We start from the raw sequence: 18,419 nt of genomic DNA, 5'->3' as shown, positions 1-18,419 counted from the left end.
TTGGAGCAAGCCCCGCTCCAGCTGAGGCTCCGGGGTGGGAATTGTTCCTCCAGCGGCTGCAGGAGCCGGAGGTGGTGAGGGAGGGATGATGCGGATACCCTTAGGACTTCTTGGAGGCCTTAGGAGGAGCTTTGCAAGTATAGGGCTAAGTGGATGCCAGTGATAAACGGGATGCAGGGCTGAGTCCGCCATGTGGCAGCACAGTGGGCTAATTCATCACGTGGCAGAGAAGCGGTGAAAATGGCAAAGTTAATTAGGCAGCACTTACGGTGAGGTGGATGCATGTCAGCAATTAAAAGTCAGATGGCATATCTAAGGATCAAAGGAGCGCACAGGGAAAAGAAAGTGCAGCGTTTGAGAAAGGATAGCAGCTGTCAGGGTTTCAGGCAGAGCTCAGGAGGTAGCAAGAGGTGTGCTGTGTCTGGGATCAGTCCTTTCTAGCTTGCTGGGGTTTCACTGGGAGCCCTGTAATTTACTGTTTTACCCATTATTAGGAGCAGCAACCTCAAATCACTTTCCTTGTGCCAGGATCTGTTAAGAGTTTTTGCCCCCTTCCTTCTTTTTTTTTTTTTTTTTTTTTTAGAGTTTTTTATGTGAACCTAACTTTTGGTATGTAGGCAAGGAGGGTCAGTGGGGATAGGCTGCTTTTTACATGTTTAAGGAACTTGTCCAGCTTTCACAATACAGCTGTAGAGCACATGCTGCATCAATCTCAGTGTGAGCTAAGAAAATGCAGCCTTTCAAGACAGTATCACCTCCATGAAAGTAAAAACTTTGTTGTCCCAACTTCAGAGAAATTTAGAAAAGTTTTTAGATGGTAGGTTTTAGGACAATGTACCGTCTTTCTTAACCTGGAGTTTAAAACAGAAAGAAAGACATGATGTTCTCCCATCTGGTTAAATTAAAATAGCATTGGTGTGAGATCAAGCTTACATTGTAAGCTAAACATGAGCTGGAATCTGATCAGAAGTTACTGCTCCTACGAATTTTTGCTGTGGTAAGGAAAGGTGCCTGCAAAAATAGGAGCCCTGATCTCACAGAGAGAACTTCTGCTGTTAGTTATTAAAGATGTGGAGTTTGTCGAGGACTTGGCGTCTTCTAGTTAAAAGATGCTGTGGTCATGGTTGCATCCAGTTTAAAAATGTAGTGCAAATTACTACTGTAGATTGGTCTGCTTGATGTAACTCCTAATAAAATGGATCAGCCCAGTTGGAAACTAGCCAGCAGGCAACCCAAGTTTGGTCACATTAAGTGAGATACTTTTTTAACAGAAGGTGGAAATTAAACACTTATTCAAGTCTTGCAGTCTTGAGTTGGCAGGATTTTCTTGCTGTGTATCCATAGTGTTACGGCCTTCTCTTACTTTAGGTGTAGTGACACCAAGGGGGAAAAAAAGAAGCTTGTGGAAAAAGGTATGGTTAGAAGGATTTTGGCTAATTAGAGTGGATGTAGGGGCAGTACAGCAGCGAGCCAGCAGAGCCCTTTGTAGAGTGGTGGAATGGGAAAAGCAAATCAGTTTTAGAGCAGGGATTTTGCTCAGCAGTCTACATGGGAGAAGGGTCAGCCTCTGCCAGCCAAAGGGGAGGAGGCAGGAGCAGTTCCATCTGCTAGCAGTGGCCTGGAAATGTGGGCAGCACTGAATGGCAATTGGGGTGCCAGGTGTAAGCAGCAGCCTCTTCCTGTGGCTTTTGAGGAGGATTGCTGGTATCCGGCCTGCAGGGCTCAGCTCTCTCCTAGGCTAGGATGCCCTGGGGAAGCTGAGCAAAGTCCTGCTGTTATGATCCGCAGTGCTGTTGTTTGGAGAGGGTGGCAGGGGTAATTGCACATTTAATTCTGACAGCTGCAGTGGAACAACACTCACTAACCCAGGAGTGTTTATGGGAGCCCACCAAGGACCAGAGTGTGAAAACTCTGGTGCATGGAGGGTTGCATGGGAATCATGATCATGAGCCTAAGGGCTAAAAATCAAACACTTCCCTGAAGGGTTTGAGCAAGCACCTTGGGGTAGAGGAGAGTTATAAAAAGAAAAGGTTGAGAGTTGATTTTCCAAGAGCCAGGTGGGGTTTTTTGGCAGCTGTCTCATATTAAGCTCCATGCTCAAACAGTGCAATTTCCTTGAGCTATCCAAGCACTTTGTGCAGCCCTACTCAGTAAAAGACTAAGTAATCACCACAGCCATGAATGAATGCTTCTTCTGTACTGATGGTTGAGTTCAGCAGTCACAGGACATCTTGAAAATTATCTTTCCAGAGTTGTGTCTCTGTTTTTATATTTAATTGTTGGTGTGTGTATTGTGTTTAGGGACTGGAAGCTGAAGATATGAGGTTATTTTCAGTAAGATTCCTCAAATTGCATTTGCAATGAAGTAGCGAACACAAGATCAGAAGACCTGTGCTTGTGTGCAGATGGAGAGGAATGGGAAGATGGGTCCTCCCTGTGCTCTGGATTTGTAGAGTAGAGCAGCAGCTCACATTTGAAGCTCTCAGCTCTCTCTGAGTGTAGCAACAAGGTTCTTACCAAATGTGGAAGAAGTTGCACCACTTGTCATGACAGTACTGCAGTGAACATCAGAGGGAAGCAGGGCTCCTGTAGGCATGTGCCAAGTACGCAAGTACTGCTGGTCAGGGTCAATAGGGTGGAGCTGGTGGTGGTTGCAACATCCTACCATCCCTGTTGAGGTGAAACACGCCTGTCTTGCAGAAGGAAGAAAATCCTTTATTCTTTTTCCTGGCAGATTCCTTTGATTTCCTTGTTTCTGCTTCCAAAAGCCAAGGTTGCCTTCTGGGGAAGGAGGGATATAAAGCCTGTGGGTAAACATGGAAAGCTAAACTTATAAACAGTTTGTTCTAGATCTTTGTTTAGCTGTTGCTGCAGCCAGTCTGTGACGCATGGGCAGCACATGTGGACAGAAAATCTCAAAAGAAGGTCTGAAGTCACCCTGCTTTGGCAGGGTCCAGGGCTTTTGTACTGTCTTGCAGGCAGGTCCAGCATCCACCACCTTTGAGGGTGGGGAAGTCTGTTGGTCTTTTTGTGCTCTCTTCAGAGTGCTTGTGTTACTGAAGGAACTAGTTTGCTGTGGTTTTGGTGCTTGAGGCTTCCAGCAGCTTCAAGATACAGGGCTTGCTTGAAGGGCCTTCCAGTCTCTGCACATCTGTAGGCTCAGTATGACCTCTCATTTTTTAAAAATGTTGTGTAATAATGAGGATAATTGAAATGTTTATCTAAGCAAACACGTGACTGTCTGTTTCCAAGCTGGTCCACTGCTTGAAAAGAGTTTCAAAGTCTGCAGCCCTTACTTTGTGCAACGTCCTCATTTATAACCTTCTACAGGGAATTACTAGGGCATGCATAGTCTACCAGAGCACATTATAGATTTTTAAAAGTATCTATGAAATAGTCACTTTTGTTTTCTCCATGTACAGCTTGGATTGTTTAAGCGTAGGGAGAGACAAAACTCTGGCTGGATGATGTTGAGTGTATATATTAGAGTCTTCAGAAAAAGTTTTATGGCAGATAGAGCTCAAACTGAATTAAGTTAAAGAAGTCCTGCTTCTTGTTTGGGACTCAGTCATAAGAAGTGCAAATTCCATGAAGTTCATATTGCAAAATAAGTGATATCACATTATACACTCAGCTCTATTGAACGGCTGAAGCAGAGATGGGGCGTCTTTGGCAGCATGCAGTCTTCTCCATGGAAAGCAGCTGTATTCTTTCCTCCACGCCCTGGGAATAGGCTGCAGCATATGTTTCCCAGTGCAACCAGCCGGCTCTGGACATCTATGTATAGGGAGTGAAAAGGTCTTGGGTTTTCAGCCCTTTTGGGTGGGAATTTTTAGCATGATGCTGTTATGTTAGAGATTGCCTCATTGGAAAGGCTTGGTTTGAGATGTTTTGCATCTTTTCTGAACCGTTCAGCCGTTACAGGATAGATGCCAATTCACACAGACTCATGTGAAGTTTGGGCTGCAGCTGTGGAGAAAACTTTCCTGAGACTGAACTACATCACCAATAGTTTTCTGAAGATGTTTCTCTGTGTGTCTTGCTGTCACATTCAGTATAGCTTCTGAATGTTTTTGAATGTATTAATTAATGTTTTACTCTTAAGGCATTATATGTAAGTACTAAAGAACTAAAATACAAATGCAAAAAAATGCTAAAATATGTATGTGCAGTACAAGTCCCATAATTATAAAACAGATGTATATCTATTAAATTTCTTTTTGCACTGTTTCTTCAGTTGTAATTTCTCTTGGACAGGAAAAAACTTATCAGTTCAGGTTACTTGCTCAAGTAAACCCAAGTCATATATTTTGACAGCAATATCAGGAAACTGAGGATTTTGTGATAAAAAAAATTCCCACAGCAGTGTTTGACAAACTATTGCTGAAAGTTATTTCTCACATTGGCGTGGTAGTACATATATGTAACTATAGGAAGAGGAACTCTTTTTAAATTCTTTATACTAGCTAAAGTTTATGCTAAAGCTTTTGTTATCTTACTTTTAAAATGTTAAGACATTTAAAAATTTAACCTGTGTAACTTTTTAAGTGTTAGAAGGTGGAGCCTGTAAAGGAAATGAGAAGCAAACCCAAAGGGAACAGACATGTCTGAGTAACCTGAAACTCATTATAAAGCTGTATTCAACAGGGACACATCATTATAAAACATTTCTACCATAAAATACCAAGTTGAGAAATCTTGAAAGCAGGAGGTCATTTGGCAATCTGCTTGCAGATGGGAAGGATCATAGTGTGGACACTGACTCACCATCAAAATTCATGAGCATTTTGTGATGGGAGCCCCTCCTGACATGAACTGGGATGTCAGCTGTTGCTAAATGACAAGGTAGTTTGGGTTATGGAGATAAAACTACCCAAATGTTGTTTCTGAACTTGCAGAACTATGCCAGGAAAAAGTAATCAAATTATATTCATGCACTGCTACCACTGTATGGGAATACATTTGAAACACTGGAAAAAAAAGTAGCAGACAGTGTGTATATTATGAGTTGTTCAGTGCTCTGCTGGATATCTTTTTTAAGTAGATGACTTCTAATATCAATGACAAACACTGATGTACTGAGTTGTAACACTTGATAAGGACACAATACATTGCTAACCACTTACTGCTTTGTTCTTTTTTTTTTAGGTCAAGATGTTGTTAAGTATAAAAAGTATCTTATGGATGTATTCTACATTAGTTATAACATCCATGCTACCTAAAGGTAAGTCTGTTATACACAGAACCATTTACTGAAACTAATTTTAGCCATTAAATCAGTAGGGTATTTCCCAGGACTTGGGAAACAGCCCATACTCAGGAAATGCAGTTTCTGGTCTTGCCTCTACCACTCTTTTTGCTGTATTTTGTAACTAACTTTGTTTTTGTTTTCTCCTTACTGCCTTACTAATTTATATAGAGATGTCTAGGTGGTGGGCATGTTTTTGACAAGGTATTCACATGCCTGTCTGATGTCTTCTGAGGTTTCTAACTCCCATTACTGTAAGGATAGCCATAGGATTACATTGTGTAAAGCAAAATAGATTGTTTTCTCCAAATATTCAAGGATGCATCCTTTAACCTGTGCTTCTGATATGATAGACCTGTTGGGCAGATATATCTTGTACTTTCATTTTCCATGATCCACTAAGGAGCTCCTTGCAGCAGGTGAGGTGAGGTCTGATAGGAGGTGCTGATTTTAGTGGAGGACAGACACATTCCATGGGAGCTTCAGCCTGGTGCCACAGGGGGAGCAGTGAGCAGTGCTGCCTGCATGGGAGCAGGAGCAGGTTCCTGAGATAGTCATAGCCAGGCTGCAGAAATGGTCCATGAAATGGAGGAGTTTTTGGCCTACAGGAGGAGTAGTCTAAAAAAAGGGGAAAAAAAGGGAATAGCCCAAAAAACACCAAATAGGAAAGTCTGGCATACTTACCAGTCATATCCCAAAGTGCTCATGTAGGTTGTGCCACAACAGCCTCTTGGGTCTGTAGTCATAGCTTGCACCCTCTCTATTCAGGGTGAAAGTTGCCATGTGACACTGGGATACAGTGGAAACCAGTGGCCCTGTTTCTGCTTTGCTCTGTGATCTGTTGAGGAGCAGTTGGGGCCATGCCTCTAGAGTGGGCAGTCTGGCTGTCAGCCTTCTGTTGTGGGGCAGGCTTCCATGAGCTAACATGGGGGGCAGATCCCTTGACTGCTGGGATCTGGAACAAGGATGTGTTAGAGCAGCTACAGGTCTTTGGTTTGGGTGGAAAGGAGGAATCCTTACTACTCTTGGTGATTACATGCCAACACTAAAGTATGTGTTCATGTGTGGTTGCCACAGTTATTAGAAAATTTGAATCAAATCTTTAGTAAGAGAAAGGTCCCTCTAGCTGCTGCAGACTCACAAAATTAAGATAATAGCTTTCCTAAACCTCAAAGCAATTTTTTTATTTCCCTCCCCACCATCTCTTCATTCCAGGAACTCTTCAAATGGACTTTGGCCTTTGGGAAAGTAAATTTATTTTTTTTCCCCCAGCTTGAACATTGTTGCTAGTAAAGTCTTTAGGTAGGCTGGTAAGATAGAGGAAAAGACCATTGTGCATAGTGAAGCCAATTGAAAAAAGAAAAGTGTTTTTTTTCCCTCAAGCAGGTTTAAAGCATCATCCTTTATTACTTCCTACCATCCCCTATAAAGCTGATTTTATTTTTTGAGGCTTCATTAAACATACAGCAGGCTGGGACAATTAGACTTGTCCTCAGGGACAACAAACTCATGACTTTGGGCTGAAGGCAAGCCACGAAAGCTCAGATCCATTTTCCTATTTGTGGGGGGCTGAGAGTTAGTTATTAAATGTCAAGCTTTTTTTTTTCTCCTCCCCTCAGTTTTTTCCTTAGTAAAATGTCTGTAAGTGTAGGCTGATGTATAGATCTTGGATCCACAGCTGACATGTAATGATTTGTTCATTACTTCACTGTGTGAAGCAGTCAGAGAGGCAGAGTAAGCAATTGTCAGAAATGCAATGTAAGTCTGCATGGTGAACTTGGAAGTTTTTATTGGATAAGCTACTTATGCTTACAGGAGGCTTATAAGAAGATAGAGACTTTTTACTGGAGTGGACGAGGTGCAACAGTTTTAAAATGAGAGTAGGTTCAGATTGGACATAAATTTTTTACAGTAATGATGGTGAGACACTGGAGCAATGTCTCACAGAATTTACAGGTAGGCCATCCATGGAAATGTTCAAGGTCAGGTTGGATGGGGCTTGGAGCAACTCAATATGCTGGAAATTGTCCCTGCTATGGCAGAGGGTTTGGATTTGATGGTGTATGAAGGTCCCTTCCAAACCAAAGCGTTTTGTGATTCTAAGTTGTAGCTTTCTTTAAGGCAGAAATCACAGAATCTTAGTAGTTATAAGGGACCTTGAAAGATCATCCAGTCCAACCCCCCTCCAGGGAAAAAAAAAAACAACCACAAAAAAACAATCCCCAACAAAATGCTGCTAGCAATAATTAGCTTCAAAATAGAGTAAAGGGTAGTATGTCAATCACATGAGGAGAGGCCTACCTGCAAATCAGCCTTAGGATGGAGAACATGTAAGGAGATAGAATAAAGCAAAGGAATCTGACATGAAATTTAAACTTAGCATTTGTTATTACCTATTGAAAGTATCTTCTTTTATAGGGCATAGTTCCATGGCCAGTCTAACTGCATTTGCTTTTCAGCTTTAGATGGAATAGTCCTGCCCTTTTTCTGTCCCCTAGTACTAGTTTTAATGCTTTCTTTTGTGCTGACAGTACTATTTATGTGGTGATATGGCCAGGTGAACCAGCGAATGATTTGTTTGAAAGAGCATATGGCATATCTTGCAGGTTATTTTTCCACTGAATCAGACATACTGTCTTGTGCAAATGCTGGGTCTGGCAGAATGCAGGGACTAGGAGTGCATCACTGGAGGTGGGGAGAAACAGGATGGATCCTTTAGATGTCTCCTGACTTTTTCCACCTTTTATTAACTCTTAAATGGCTCCTGTTGTCTCCAGAATAGAATTTTTAGTACTTAAGCGAGTTCTGTGTGAACATTCCAGTAAGCGCTTCTCAGGAATATAGCCCAGCTGCTGGCTAGTCCCAATTTGCCTGAATCTTTCAGAAGAGATTCAGAATGACCCTTGTGTTCCTAGAACACACTGCAAAATTTGTGTGTTTTATTTTTTAAGCTGGAGACCACAATTTTTTAATAGTCTTAAACATGTTTAACATATGGCCACGGTGAAGAAGAGAAAGATGGGAACATTTTTCTTTTTCATGAATTGATCCAATAGAGTCTGTGGGATCAACTCATGTTCTTCTATTTTGTCAATCAGTCTGTGTAGAAACATTTTTGAAGACAAATGTTACAAGTTTACTTAAAATCTTTACAAGTACAGCTGTTTTTATTGTTGTTTTTTAAGAAAATACTCTAAAAACATCTCTACATTTTAAAGGGTTAAACATCTTAAGATTTTCTTCTTAGATCCTGAATTTGAATATAAAATTTAAGACTTTAAATCTTTCATGAAACACAGGTTCCCAATATTACATTTCCACAATGGATTGGATCAATCCATGTGGTTTAGTTCAATTTAACGAAATAGTCATTTCAATATAATGCATTGCAATATTTCCTTTAAAAAGTTTTCAGGCAAAATTTTTCTGAAAGTTTTACATTTTTCTGTAGAGAACCATATGGGAAATTTGTCAAAATCAGCAGCTATTTTAAAAGTGTAAATCCTGGAGTTTGTGAGTCTTAATATTAAGTCATAACAAAACTGAAGCTTAATTTGGAGCACAGCAAGATAGAAGATGGTCAAGTTTTATGCATTCACCACTATTTGTTATTCCCATCTACCTTTTCTCTTCCACTTCTCATCTTTGTGAATGGTCATGTTCATAAATACCTTGCATGTTTGCATGGCATGCTCATTAGATTTTATGTAGCCACAGAAGTATTTTTCCTTTGAGGGCAAATTGAAAATGGTCTTGCATGGCTTCTTTGAGGCTTTAAATTCTAAGAAGATGTGTGTCAAGAAGGCAGCAGGAAATATGGTATAAGCTTCTGGGGTCATGGGAGTGCCCCTCTGTGAGACCCTTAGTGTTTGCTCTGGTACATCTGAAGGATTACTGACAGAAGTTCACAAGCAAGGTTTACGCCTACTGCAAGCATGGCATGTGCTCCCTTTGAGCAAGCTGGTGTTAGGATATTGGGGTTTACAAGATGGACCTTGTGATTTATGATCAATGTTGAAGTTTATCTTACCCGTTTTAAGTGTTTATTTGTCATGCCATGAGTGAGTAGGCTTTCATGAAAGCCTTGTAATCCAGAAGAGAGTAGAAACCCCCTAGGTTTCAGTGTGTGGCATGTTCTTTCAAAAGTATAGAATTAATACACCTATTTAAACATCAGTTTAACAGATCATGTTTATGTTCTCTATGTGCTATAAAACGTGTGTGCATGCCTGTGATGGCTGCCTCACTCTATGCCTCTTTCTCTTTTTCTGCTTGCTCATACAAATTGCCTGATAAAGAACTCGGTGAGGGTTTTTCTTGGGTCTCATTCTGTTACCTTTGTTGCATATAACGGTGCATTCACTTTAATTTGTCATTATCTTCATTAAAAGATTTATGGTTAATTAAAAGATTAGGCTCAGTATTAGTAATCAGATTAACAGAACACATAATTTTGTTGATCCTTTCTGTTGCTACTGGTAGGCAGGGCAGTGTAACACATATCTAGGCAGGTTGTTGATGAACTTAAAAATGAGATTCAACTGTTTTGTGTCCTAAATTTGGCTTAAAATAAATATATTTTATTCTTTAAGCATGGAGTTTTTGTCTGCCTACTCAGCAGCAACATTCTGTACAGTTAGCTTATTTACATAGAAAAATTGCCTCTCTAAGCAGTGTTACTTCATGTAGGGTATTGTTTTCTTCAGGCTTGTTGTTCATTACAGATCTACTGGTCTGGTTGCTGTGGCTAATGTAACAGATGCAAGCCACTAGTGCAAAATTCTATCTTTTTTAATTTTTATTTTGTTTTACAATTTATTTTTAAAGAATTCTTTAACATTTTCAACATAAAAAAAAATACAAATTCTAGGGAAATATGTTTTGTTCTCAAGCAAGAAGTCCTTCAGTAGCTTGTATCCCACTTAAAAATAAAGATATCAAAGTACTGTAATTCGTAGGACTTTGCAACTGAAGTCCTCCCTTGCAACTGGGAGGACTGGGAGGACAGTTTTTGCTGGGTAAAAGAAGCATAACAAGGAAAACTGATTTTTTTTATTTTTATTTTTTTAAAGAAAGAGTATGCTACATGCCATCATCCCCATGCTAAATTGACACAAATGCATAGCCATAGCTTTAGGTTTGGAACAGTAATAAGATGTGGCAAAATCCTACCCAGTAAATTAGACCTGACAAGACTGACTTCTGTCAGGACATAGAAGCAGATTTTTTTTCTACATGCTGTTCCTGCTACTTATTCTGATGCTGGGAATATTTAATATTTAAACAGAGGAAGACAAAAATGCTATTACTATTTTTTTTTTTTCAATAGAGAAAAGCCCCTCCCTCTCCCTTCTCCTCCCTCTTCCCTCTTCAAAACAAAGTTCTTTTATATAGTGTTTTATAAAGCTTTCTACAGTTAGATGGGAATGTTTGAGCCACATAGTCTCCTTTTCTGGGATGCAGCCCAATTTAGGATAGATTAGTTTGCATATCATGATGGTATGTGCTGTTTGCCAAAGATTTTAGTCTGATGACGTGAAAACAAAATTTTAAAGAGGAAATTTCCTCAGGGTTCATTCTCAAAAGTTTATTAAAATTCTGTCAGTCAGGATAATTATAACTAGGTAATTTTTCATTTAAGAAGTTCCTGTAATGTATATAGATGACAAGAGATCATAATAAATACTAAATATTTTCAGACTGATTTTAATCTCCCACCTGTGAATACTGGCAGTAATTCCATCACAACAGATAGGACTGAGTATTCATTCTGTTTCTTTATCTCTACTCCACTGTAACTCAGTGAAGTTTCAAGAAATTAAAAGTGATATAAAAGGCAGTGGTGTTTCCATAGTGTATATTTTCAGGATAAAATCAGTTATTTCTAGTTTTTAGAAGGCAGTTGATGCTGGTTGAGCTGAGTAATTATTCCCTTATGGCAAACAAAAAAAAGAACCTTGGTGAATTTCCCCCCACCCCCTAGAGAAATATGTATTCAGTAAAAGCTTTTCAGGTAGTCTTTAGTCTTCAGTAACTTCTACAGGTTTGTCTTCAAGCCTTCTGAATTCTCCAGTTGTCAGTTTTGTATTGGACCTGTTTTTGTCCTTCCTATTTTACAAATAGATTCTTGCTAGGTCTAAACCTGAGATGTATGAAGTGATTAGTTGGGTTGACTAATAAATGTGAGTCGCATTGTCACTGGTCCCTGTTTACAAGTTAATGGAATAATGAGAATCTCACCACATCTGAATTGCAGAGTGAGCACCTTGCTGGTAAGTGTGCTCAGACAGTGCTGTTCTATATGAATTTTCCAGCTGAGTTTTGGGTGCCAGCAGCTGGTTTTGGCATAGAACTACCCCATTATACTCTCTCTGGTCTAATCAGTTTTGATAAAGTAATCTTGAGTGTATCTGCATTGTGTTCCCAAGAATTTCTAGTTAGGTAGGCATGGGTGGGAAGGACCTAAGGACTTTCATTCAAACTTCTGGGTCTTCCTTGTTCAGTCCATTTTTTGGGGTTTGTTTTTCTAATTAGTACTTTATTATTAAAAGGCTTGGTCATCAAGCTGATGATTCTTGTATTTAACCTTTATAGATAATAGTATTAATACCTTATCCTGTACAAAGTAATCTGTCTCTGTCAAAATAATCAAATTAATGACAAATTATTCTTTTTTTTTTTTTTCCTTCTTCCATCCGCCCCCAAAAGCCCCCACCAAAATAAAACAAAAAAACAAGCCAAAACCCAAAAAACAAACTTCTGTTCTTTATGGGGAGATGATATGTCTGATTACAGATAAATAGCTAGATAATTTTTGTATGACGGTGTGTCCTATTTCATGTCTTAGTCTGTTGGTGGCGTATATTGAAGTTTTATTGATCTTCTAGAATGTACTAGTTTTAGCTCACTTCAAATTAATGATTAGCATGTTCCACCTTTCAAAAAATGTTAAGAGTGCAGGACAGTGAAGGAGGTAAGATAGATACTGTTGTGCATAAGCTTTTAATCTTCATTAAGCCATTATAAATGGTGAAATAATGTGCCATTAAAAAACATAAATCTGACAGAAAGAATCTCTTCAGATGGTTGCTGTGTGCAGGTTGGATGAACAGTAGTCAACTTTCCCCTCAGGATAATGTCAGATGGAAGCATTTCACTGTAAAGTGTTTGCAGCTGGAGATGTCATAAAAAATGATAATGGTCCTATCATGTCAAGTCTGAGCCAAGCAGGGATTTTCTGTGCCCTGCACTTCCTTCTTTGCTTTAACATCCTTAAATACTTCATATCTGTAATGTGTTAAAGTCCTTGAGGCTACAAGGAAATAATTTTAAAAGAATAACTTTTTGGGATAATCTCTCTGGGAAGGCTTTTGTTTCAGCATGTATGCAAAAAAATGAGTTAACCCTTGAAAGAATAATGGAGTAAGGGATGTCATGTATGCAAAATCATGGGCTAAGTTATACTCTTAGGACAGGAACAAATGAGCAAGCTATTGTGAGGCCAGGTTAGGTGTAAACATGAGTTGCTCCCCTGTGTCCATGCTTTTGGCTAGCAGTAGAAGTGAGCTCACCATCTTTCACACAGAATGGTCTTCCTTCTATGAAGTAAAAAAAAATCATAGCTTTTACTGTTCATCTCTCATCTAAAATGTCAAAACAGTTTCTGAAGATGGTAAAAAACTAGGTGACTGTAATAAGTGGAGAAAACAAGTCAGAGACCAGTGCATTACTTTTGCCCAAACATAAAAGGGCTCCACCTGCAGCCCATGATATTAGCACAAGCTTTTTTAGTTTACGCTAATCAGTCTTGCTACAGGTCAGCTAAGTTTCATGGATTTCAGGTCTTGCATATTTGTGAATAATTAAATAACAATTAAATATATCTGTTTCAAATTTTGCTGTTCCACTAATGTGTTTTCTTTCTCCTTTCTTTCCACCCTCCCTCCCCTTTTTCTAGTTAAAGCAGAAAAAAAAGCCCTGGTAAAGGGATCCCTCTCTGGAACTTCAGTCCTGCCATGCTTCTTTTCAACTACACCCACTATAGCCTCCAGCTATGCAGCTGAGTATCTTCGAATCAAATGGTCTAAGGTTGAACTGGATAAAAGTGGAAAGGATGCAAAAGAAACCACAGTCCTGGTAGCCCAAAATGGCAACATCAAAATAGGTCAAAGCTACAAAGACAGAGTGTCTGTTCCCACCAATTCAGAGGAGAGTGGAGATGCTTCCCTGACTTTCTCTAAGCTGCGTGCGAGTGATGCGGGAGTGTATCGCTGTGACGTTATGTATGGAGTGGAAGACACACAGGGCATTGTATCACTGGCTGTGGAGGGTAAGGACTTCTCTGTTTCATTTCTAGTCAACAGTGACGCCAGTTAAAATGGAAAAGTTAGCGATTAATGTATAACTAGATAGCATTTAAAGGAGTGTCTTTAACAATTTACCCTTCACTAAACTGGTCACTCTGCCCATTATCTTTCTGTATTTTATTATACTTATGAATCTTTTCTAGTCCATAGCTATCTTATTTCTCACGACTTTTGAGGAGGCTACTCTTGTTTCCTGGAATAAACACTGTTTGCTTATTTCCAAAATAGTTTGATGCTTTAATTGGATTTACAACCTTTCCAAGACAAGCTCCTTCTTTTCATGTTCTTTTTTTTTTTTTTTTTTAGACATGGATCTTGCCTTTCTACACCTTGCAAAATGTTTTTCTGCACTTACTATAATGAAATGGAATTCCCCAGGCACCAGTCCCAGGGCTATTTGGTATCTTTTATAAAAGTTGTATATCTTGCATTTAAACATCCTGAAATCTTAGAGCACTCTTAGAGCAGGCGAGAAGCCCTCCACCTCCTTCTATGAAGTGTGAAAAAGAAGAAGAATTTCAGTTGTTTGAAATATATGAGCCATCTCAGCATGACAAGGACATGGTCCTTGAACTTACTGAGGCACTGACATTGCTTTCTTTGCCTTTGAGAAAATGACAATGTCTTTATGTCTCTGCCATCTGACATCTGGATTACTAAACCAAGAATATCTGTAGATTCTGTGGGGCCAGATGATGCTACTCTTTGTGTCAGCGCTGGCATAGAGCTGGCTGTTATGAGCAGCCTTAATCTTTTTTTCATCTATTTTAGTACCTACTCTTACATGATAGGTCACGGGTGTTTTTAATTATTTTTAGGAGATACCTCTGAAGTTTTCTCAAACCATTATTTTTGAAACATGATACATATTGTACTAATATATCTGTCTGAAAATGTCAGTGTCTTTACAAGAAGACAGACTTGGCAAGCAAAAGCAGTTTTTTGTTTGTGTAGGATGAAAGGCAACAACTACCTTGCTACCGAAGCTGTGGTTGGCCTGTCTTACCACTTGATGTACAGAACCATAATGCCAACAGAACTGGGAGGCTCTTTTTCTGTGATAGGAATGTCAAGCACAAGGGAAGAGTTTCTTTGGTTCCAATAATAAAAGTTGGATAGGTAGGAGGAAATCCATCTGACAGAAGCTGCAGGAAAGCAAATATGGGGGTGGCTGCTAATGTGGAGGATCCAGGGTGAAGAATTTGCTTGTCATCACTATAAGGAAGTAGCCTCTAAAACGATGAAGTTGGAGACAAGACTTTGAAAAGCTTGTAAGTGGCTAAAGGAGCATCTGATCTGTAGATGTTTTTCTCTTACGAGCCTGCTTATACAGCACAATAAATACTATATAGAGACTGCTGCAGAGTCTGGTGCTATATAGCCCTCTTAGATTGGCACTGAGCCTGAGCTAACAAGCTGTGCTGAAAGGAAGGACGTATTAGCCCTGGCTCTGTGCCATGTAAAGGCAAATTCTGGACCCAAGTTACTCTGTGTGCTTAGAACAACACTGCTGTGTGGATGTACTAGCTCGCGTGAGTCTTAGTTTGGACTCTGCCTCCTTTGCAGTTAGGTGTTTTCTGAAAGTTCAGTGTTTACTCAAATGATTAAATCCCAAAGCAAACATTAATATCTACTGCTGAAAATTATGGCTTTGGCTAGGATTTTTTTTATGAGCTTAATACTGCATTGTTCTCCCAATATGCTTAACCTAACTTGAACAGTTTTGGCATGGATTCAGTGAAAGATTTTTAAGGTGTGATCTTAATTTGGAAATATAATAAATCAGTGTAACCATTAATGTCTGTTTAACTTCATAAACTGTTTAGTCATAATGACAAAAGCAAAAGCAATCCTGGTTTGAACATTACTTTTCAGTCAGTAGTGTACCTGGCATTCCTTACTCCTTTTCAAGTGCTCCCTTGACTACATATCTATATCCAGCAGCAGCAGATGTTTACTACAATAAAATATATGATGATTAATGGTAATATATTAGCTTCTGTGGTTAATGTTCCTGTAAAACACTGGAATGAGATCAGATATTTTTTTGAATTGGAAGACAATTTCACACACCCCATTTTCTTTCTGCAACACTTCCTTTCCATGACTGCTTTAATGTCAAAATTTCAAGAGGGGGGAAATAGCTAGATCTTGATCCAAATGGAAAACAGCATGGTTAGATTGTCATTTGTGCACTCCCTTTTTCATTTTCTACATTAGGTAAGCAGATCATTTATCAGACTCAGAAGGATTTCAGGTGAATGTTGCTGCTCAAATATGCCACCCTCATTTCAGTCAAGCTTTACATGTTTGGGTTTTTTTTTTTTAATTTAAGATTTTACTCAAAAATTTAAATCGTTAGTATATTATATATGTATATATATATTTAAAAAAAGACAAATGCAAAAAACCATCAGTCCCAAATGTAACTTCTTTCCAATGTGTTGTCTTTTCTAATCCATATGCCCAAGTGATAACCGTTGGAGTGACTTTGATCTTCTGTACGCCCTTTTTGTGCATTCCTGGCTGCCTGTGGCTACTGTGGTGTGGGGATGTCTTCCCACACTAATTGTGGTAACTTCAGAGCTCTGCAGGGCTCAGCCTTGGTCAGCAATCCTGCATGCAGCTGGGACATGCAGGGCGATCCATGAAGTCCTGGTAAAATTATCACCAGTTTAGCTGTTCTGCATGTTTTAAACTTACCACAATTTAAACATAAAATGCATTTGTGGAACACTCCTTTCCCAAGGACTAAGCTGGCATGTGTTGGTTTACCTTTTTAGTGTAAAGGTATGCAGTGGTAACCCTGGCTCAGGTAGGACTTTCTTGATCATATAGCTTAACCATAAAGTCGTACAGAGTAATTTTATTAAAGGTAGAAAGCATCTTCAAAAGTCCCTGTGGGGGTGAATTTAGATGTGGGAAGAAATGTTACTAATGCTTCAGAAAGTTCTTCTGTTTCTCTAAGTGTCACCACTGTTACATGTGTTAAATCTAATTTAACAAATGCCTCAGGAATGGCCTAATGAAGTAGGCCAAAGTTCATCTGCATAATTTTGCTAAAGAAGGTGAAATTGCTCTTTTGTTATCATAATCACTTCATGGGATTAATATACTTGTTTTTTTGGATATTTTTAAATCAATGTAGTGGAGTTACGGATATTTCAGGATTTCTATTTGTTTTGTGGATATTCCTTAATTTTAAACTTTCAAACAAGAAGTATATTCCAGCATTGATGATGCCAGGTAAATAAGTTAGACAGCTGTGCTGTTTTTCAAATGAATTTTTGCAAGTAAGATAAAAGATAAGTGGGAAAGATAACTTGAATAAGAAAAAAATATACCCTAATTACTATTTTTGTCCTTCTGTTTAGGTATGTTAGGAATATAAAACTGCTATTGAGGCTATTATGCATCAAGTGAATGTATTATACCAGTAATGGAATGTATTGCAAATGAAAAGCGGGATTTCTAAGGAAGTAGTTTTCTCTCTAGCATAGTTTTTCCCAGGTTAAGCTGTACAAGGTGAACAGTTGGTATTAGTCATTGAATGTAAACAGTAAAACTTTCAATACCTTTTTTTTGAGGCAGAAGTATCTTAGACAATCCTACATAGATTGGGTTTTGTAATTTTTTTTTTTATAAACATGCAAGTTTTAATATCCACAGATGGACTCGTGGTTAACCCACCACTTAACCCCAGCTAACTGAGTTTTTGTTCACAAGAAAGATATATGTTTAATCACACACATTGCCTTTGTCTCTACATTGTATTTTTCTACTACACCCTGTTTTGGCAGATAAAATATTTCTGAAGAATGGCACAATCTTGGAAACTGCCTTAATTCTGTTATTTTTCTTTGCTTTGGATATAGACACAACCTATTTCAACTACTTGGGTATCAATTGCTGCTTATCTTCTGCTCAGCAAGAGCTCAGAGACATCACCAACACACTGTGGCTCAGTATCATGTATCCACTGATCAGTGCTTACCTGTGTGTAGATCATTAGCTTGTGATAGGGGTGAAATAATTTGATTTTAACTCTGTTTAAACTGCTAAGCTTAAAGCTAAGTCTAAACTGCCTTATTTCCACCAGGGCTGTAGGAGCGGTTGTGTTCTTGTGATGAACCGGCATGTCTCAGTTGTGTGTACAGTCCTGGGGATCTGACCTGGGAAAGTCATAGCAATGTGGGACTAGAAGGACAATACTCGGTCACTTGACCTAGTTCTTTTGGTGTTGCAATTAACCATGTTATGGGCTGTGCTACATGCCTTTATTAATCCCAAAGTCAAACGAGAGCACCTGTTCACGTGAGTTATCAGGTGCTTCGCATATTTCCTCTCTGAGATCAGTGGGGTTTGATTAAACTGTACTCTATATGTTGCTATTTCATTTTACAAGCTGGTGAAAGTGTAAGACAGAGGAGTGAAACACTTAATTTTAGCCCACGCAGAAAGTTTCTGTGCAGCCAGATGCCTGCCCTGGTCATTAATCGCAGCCGCAGAGCTGTCCTTAAGGCGGGGGACAGCTTCAGTGCTGACAGGTCTGCAGGCTGTTTCATCACACTGGTTATATCCTTTCCTGTTACTGACTGTGGGAAATGCTTTCCTTGCACCCTGGTTGCTGCTATAATTACATTAGCCTCTCAGACAGGGGTATATTTTATTCGGAGTGGATCCAACAGTATTACAATGTTACATGCTTCAACCTCCTACAGGAAGAGAAATGTACAGAACGAGTCATTCATGTTCATTTTTCCTTCCATGTGTTGTCTTCTCTGCACATCCCTCTTAAATCCCTC

General features: G+C 39.1%; 1 protein-coding gene across 1 annotated transcript in view; it reads left to right on the top strand.

Annotated features, from left to right (window-relative positions):
* Positions 1-5,154: 5,154 nt before the first annotated feature.
* VCAN (versican) overlaps positions 5,155-18,419 on the top strand; it is a 105,203-nt gene continuing 91,938 nt past the window's right edge. Inside the window, exons 1-2 of the mRNA XM_010008396.1 lie at positions 5,155-5,224; positions 13,206-13,577. Coding sequence (XP_010006698.1) covers positions 5,155-5,224; positions 13,206-13,577 — 442 coding nt within the window. The remainder of the gene's footprint in view (positions 5,225-13,205; positions 13,578-18,419) is intronic.

The sequence above is a fragment of the Chaetura pelagica genome, unplaced genomic scaffold (assembly GCF_000747805.2).
Source record: "Chaetura pelagica isolate M959 unplaced genomic scaffold, ChaPel_1.0 scaffold191, whole genome shotgun sequence".
Taxonomy (NCBI): domain Eukaryota; kingdom Metazoa; phylum Chordata; class Aves; order Apodiformes; family Apodidae; genus Chaetura; species Chaetura pelagica.
Note: the sequence above shows the minus strand (reverse complement) of the source record. Positions and strands in the feature narration are given on the sequence as shown.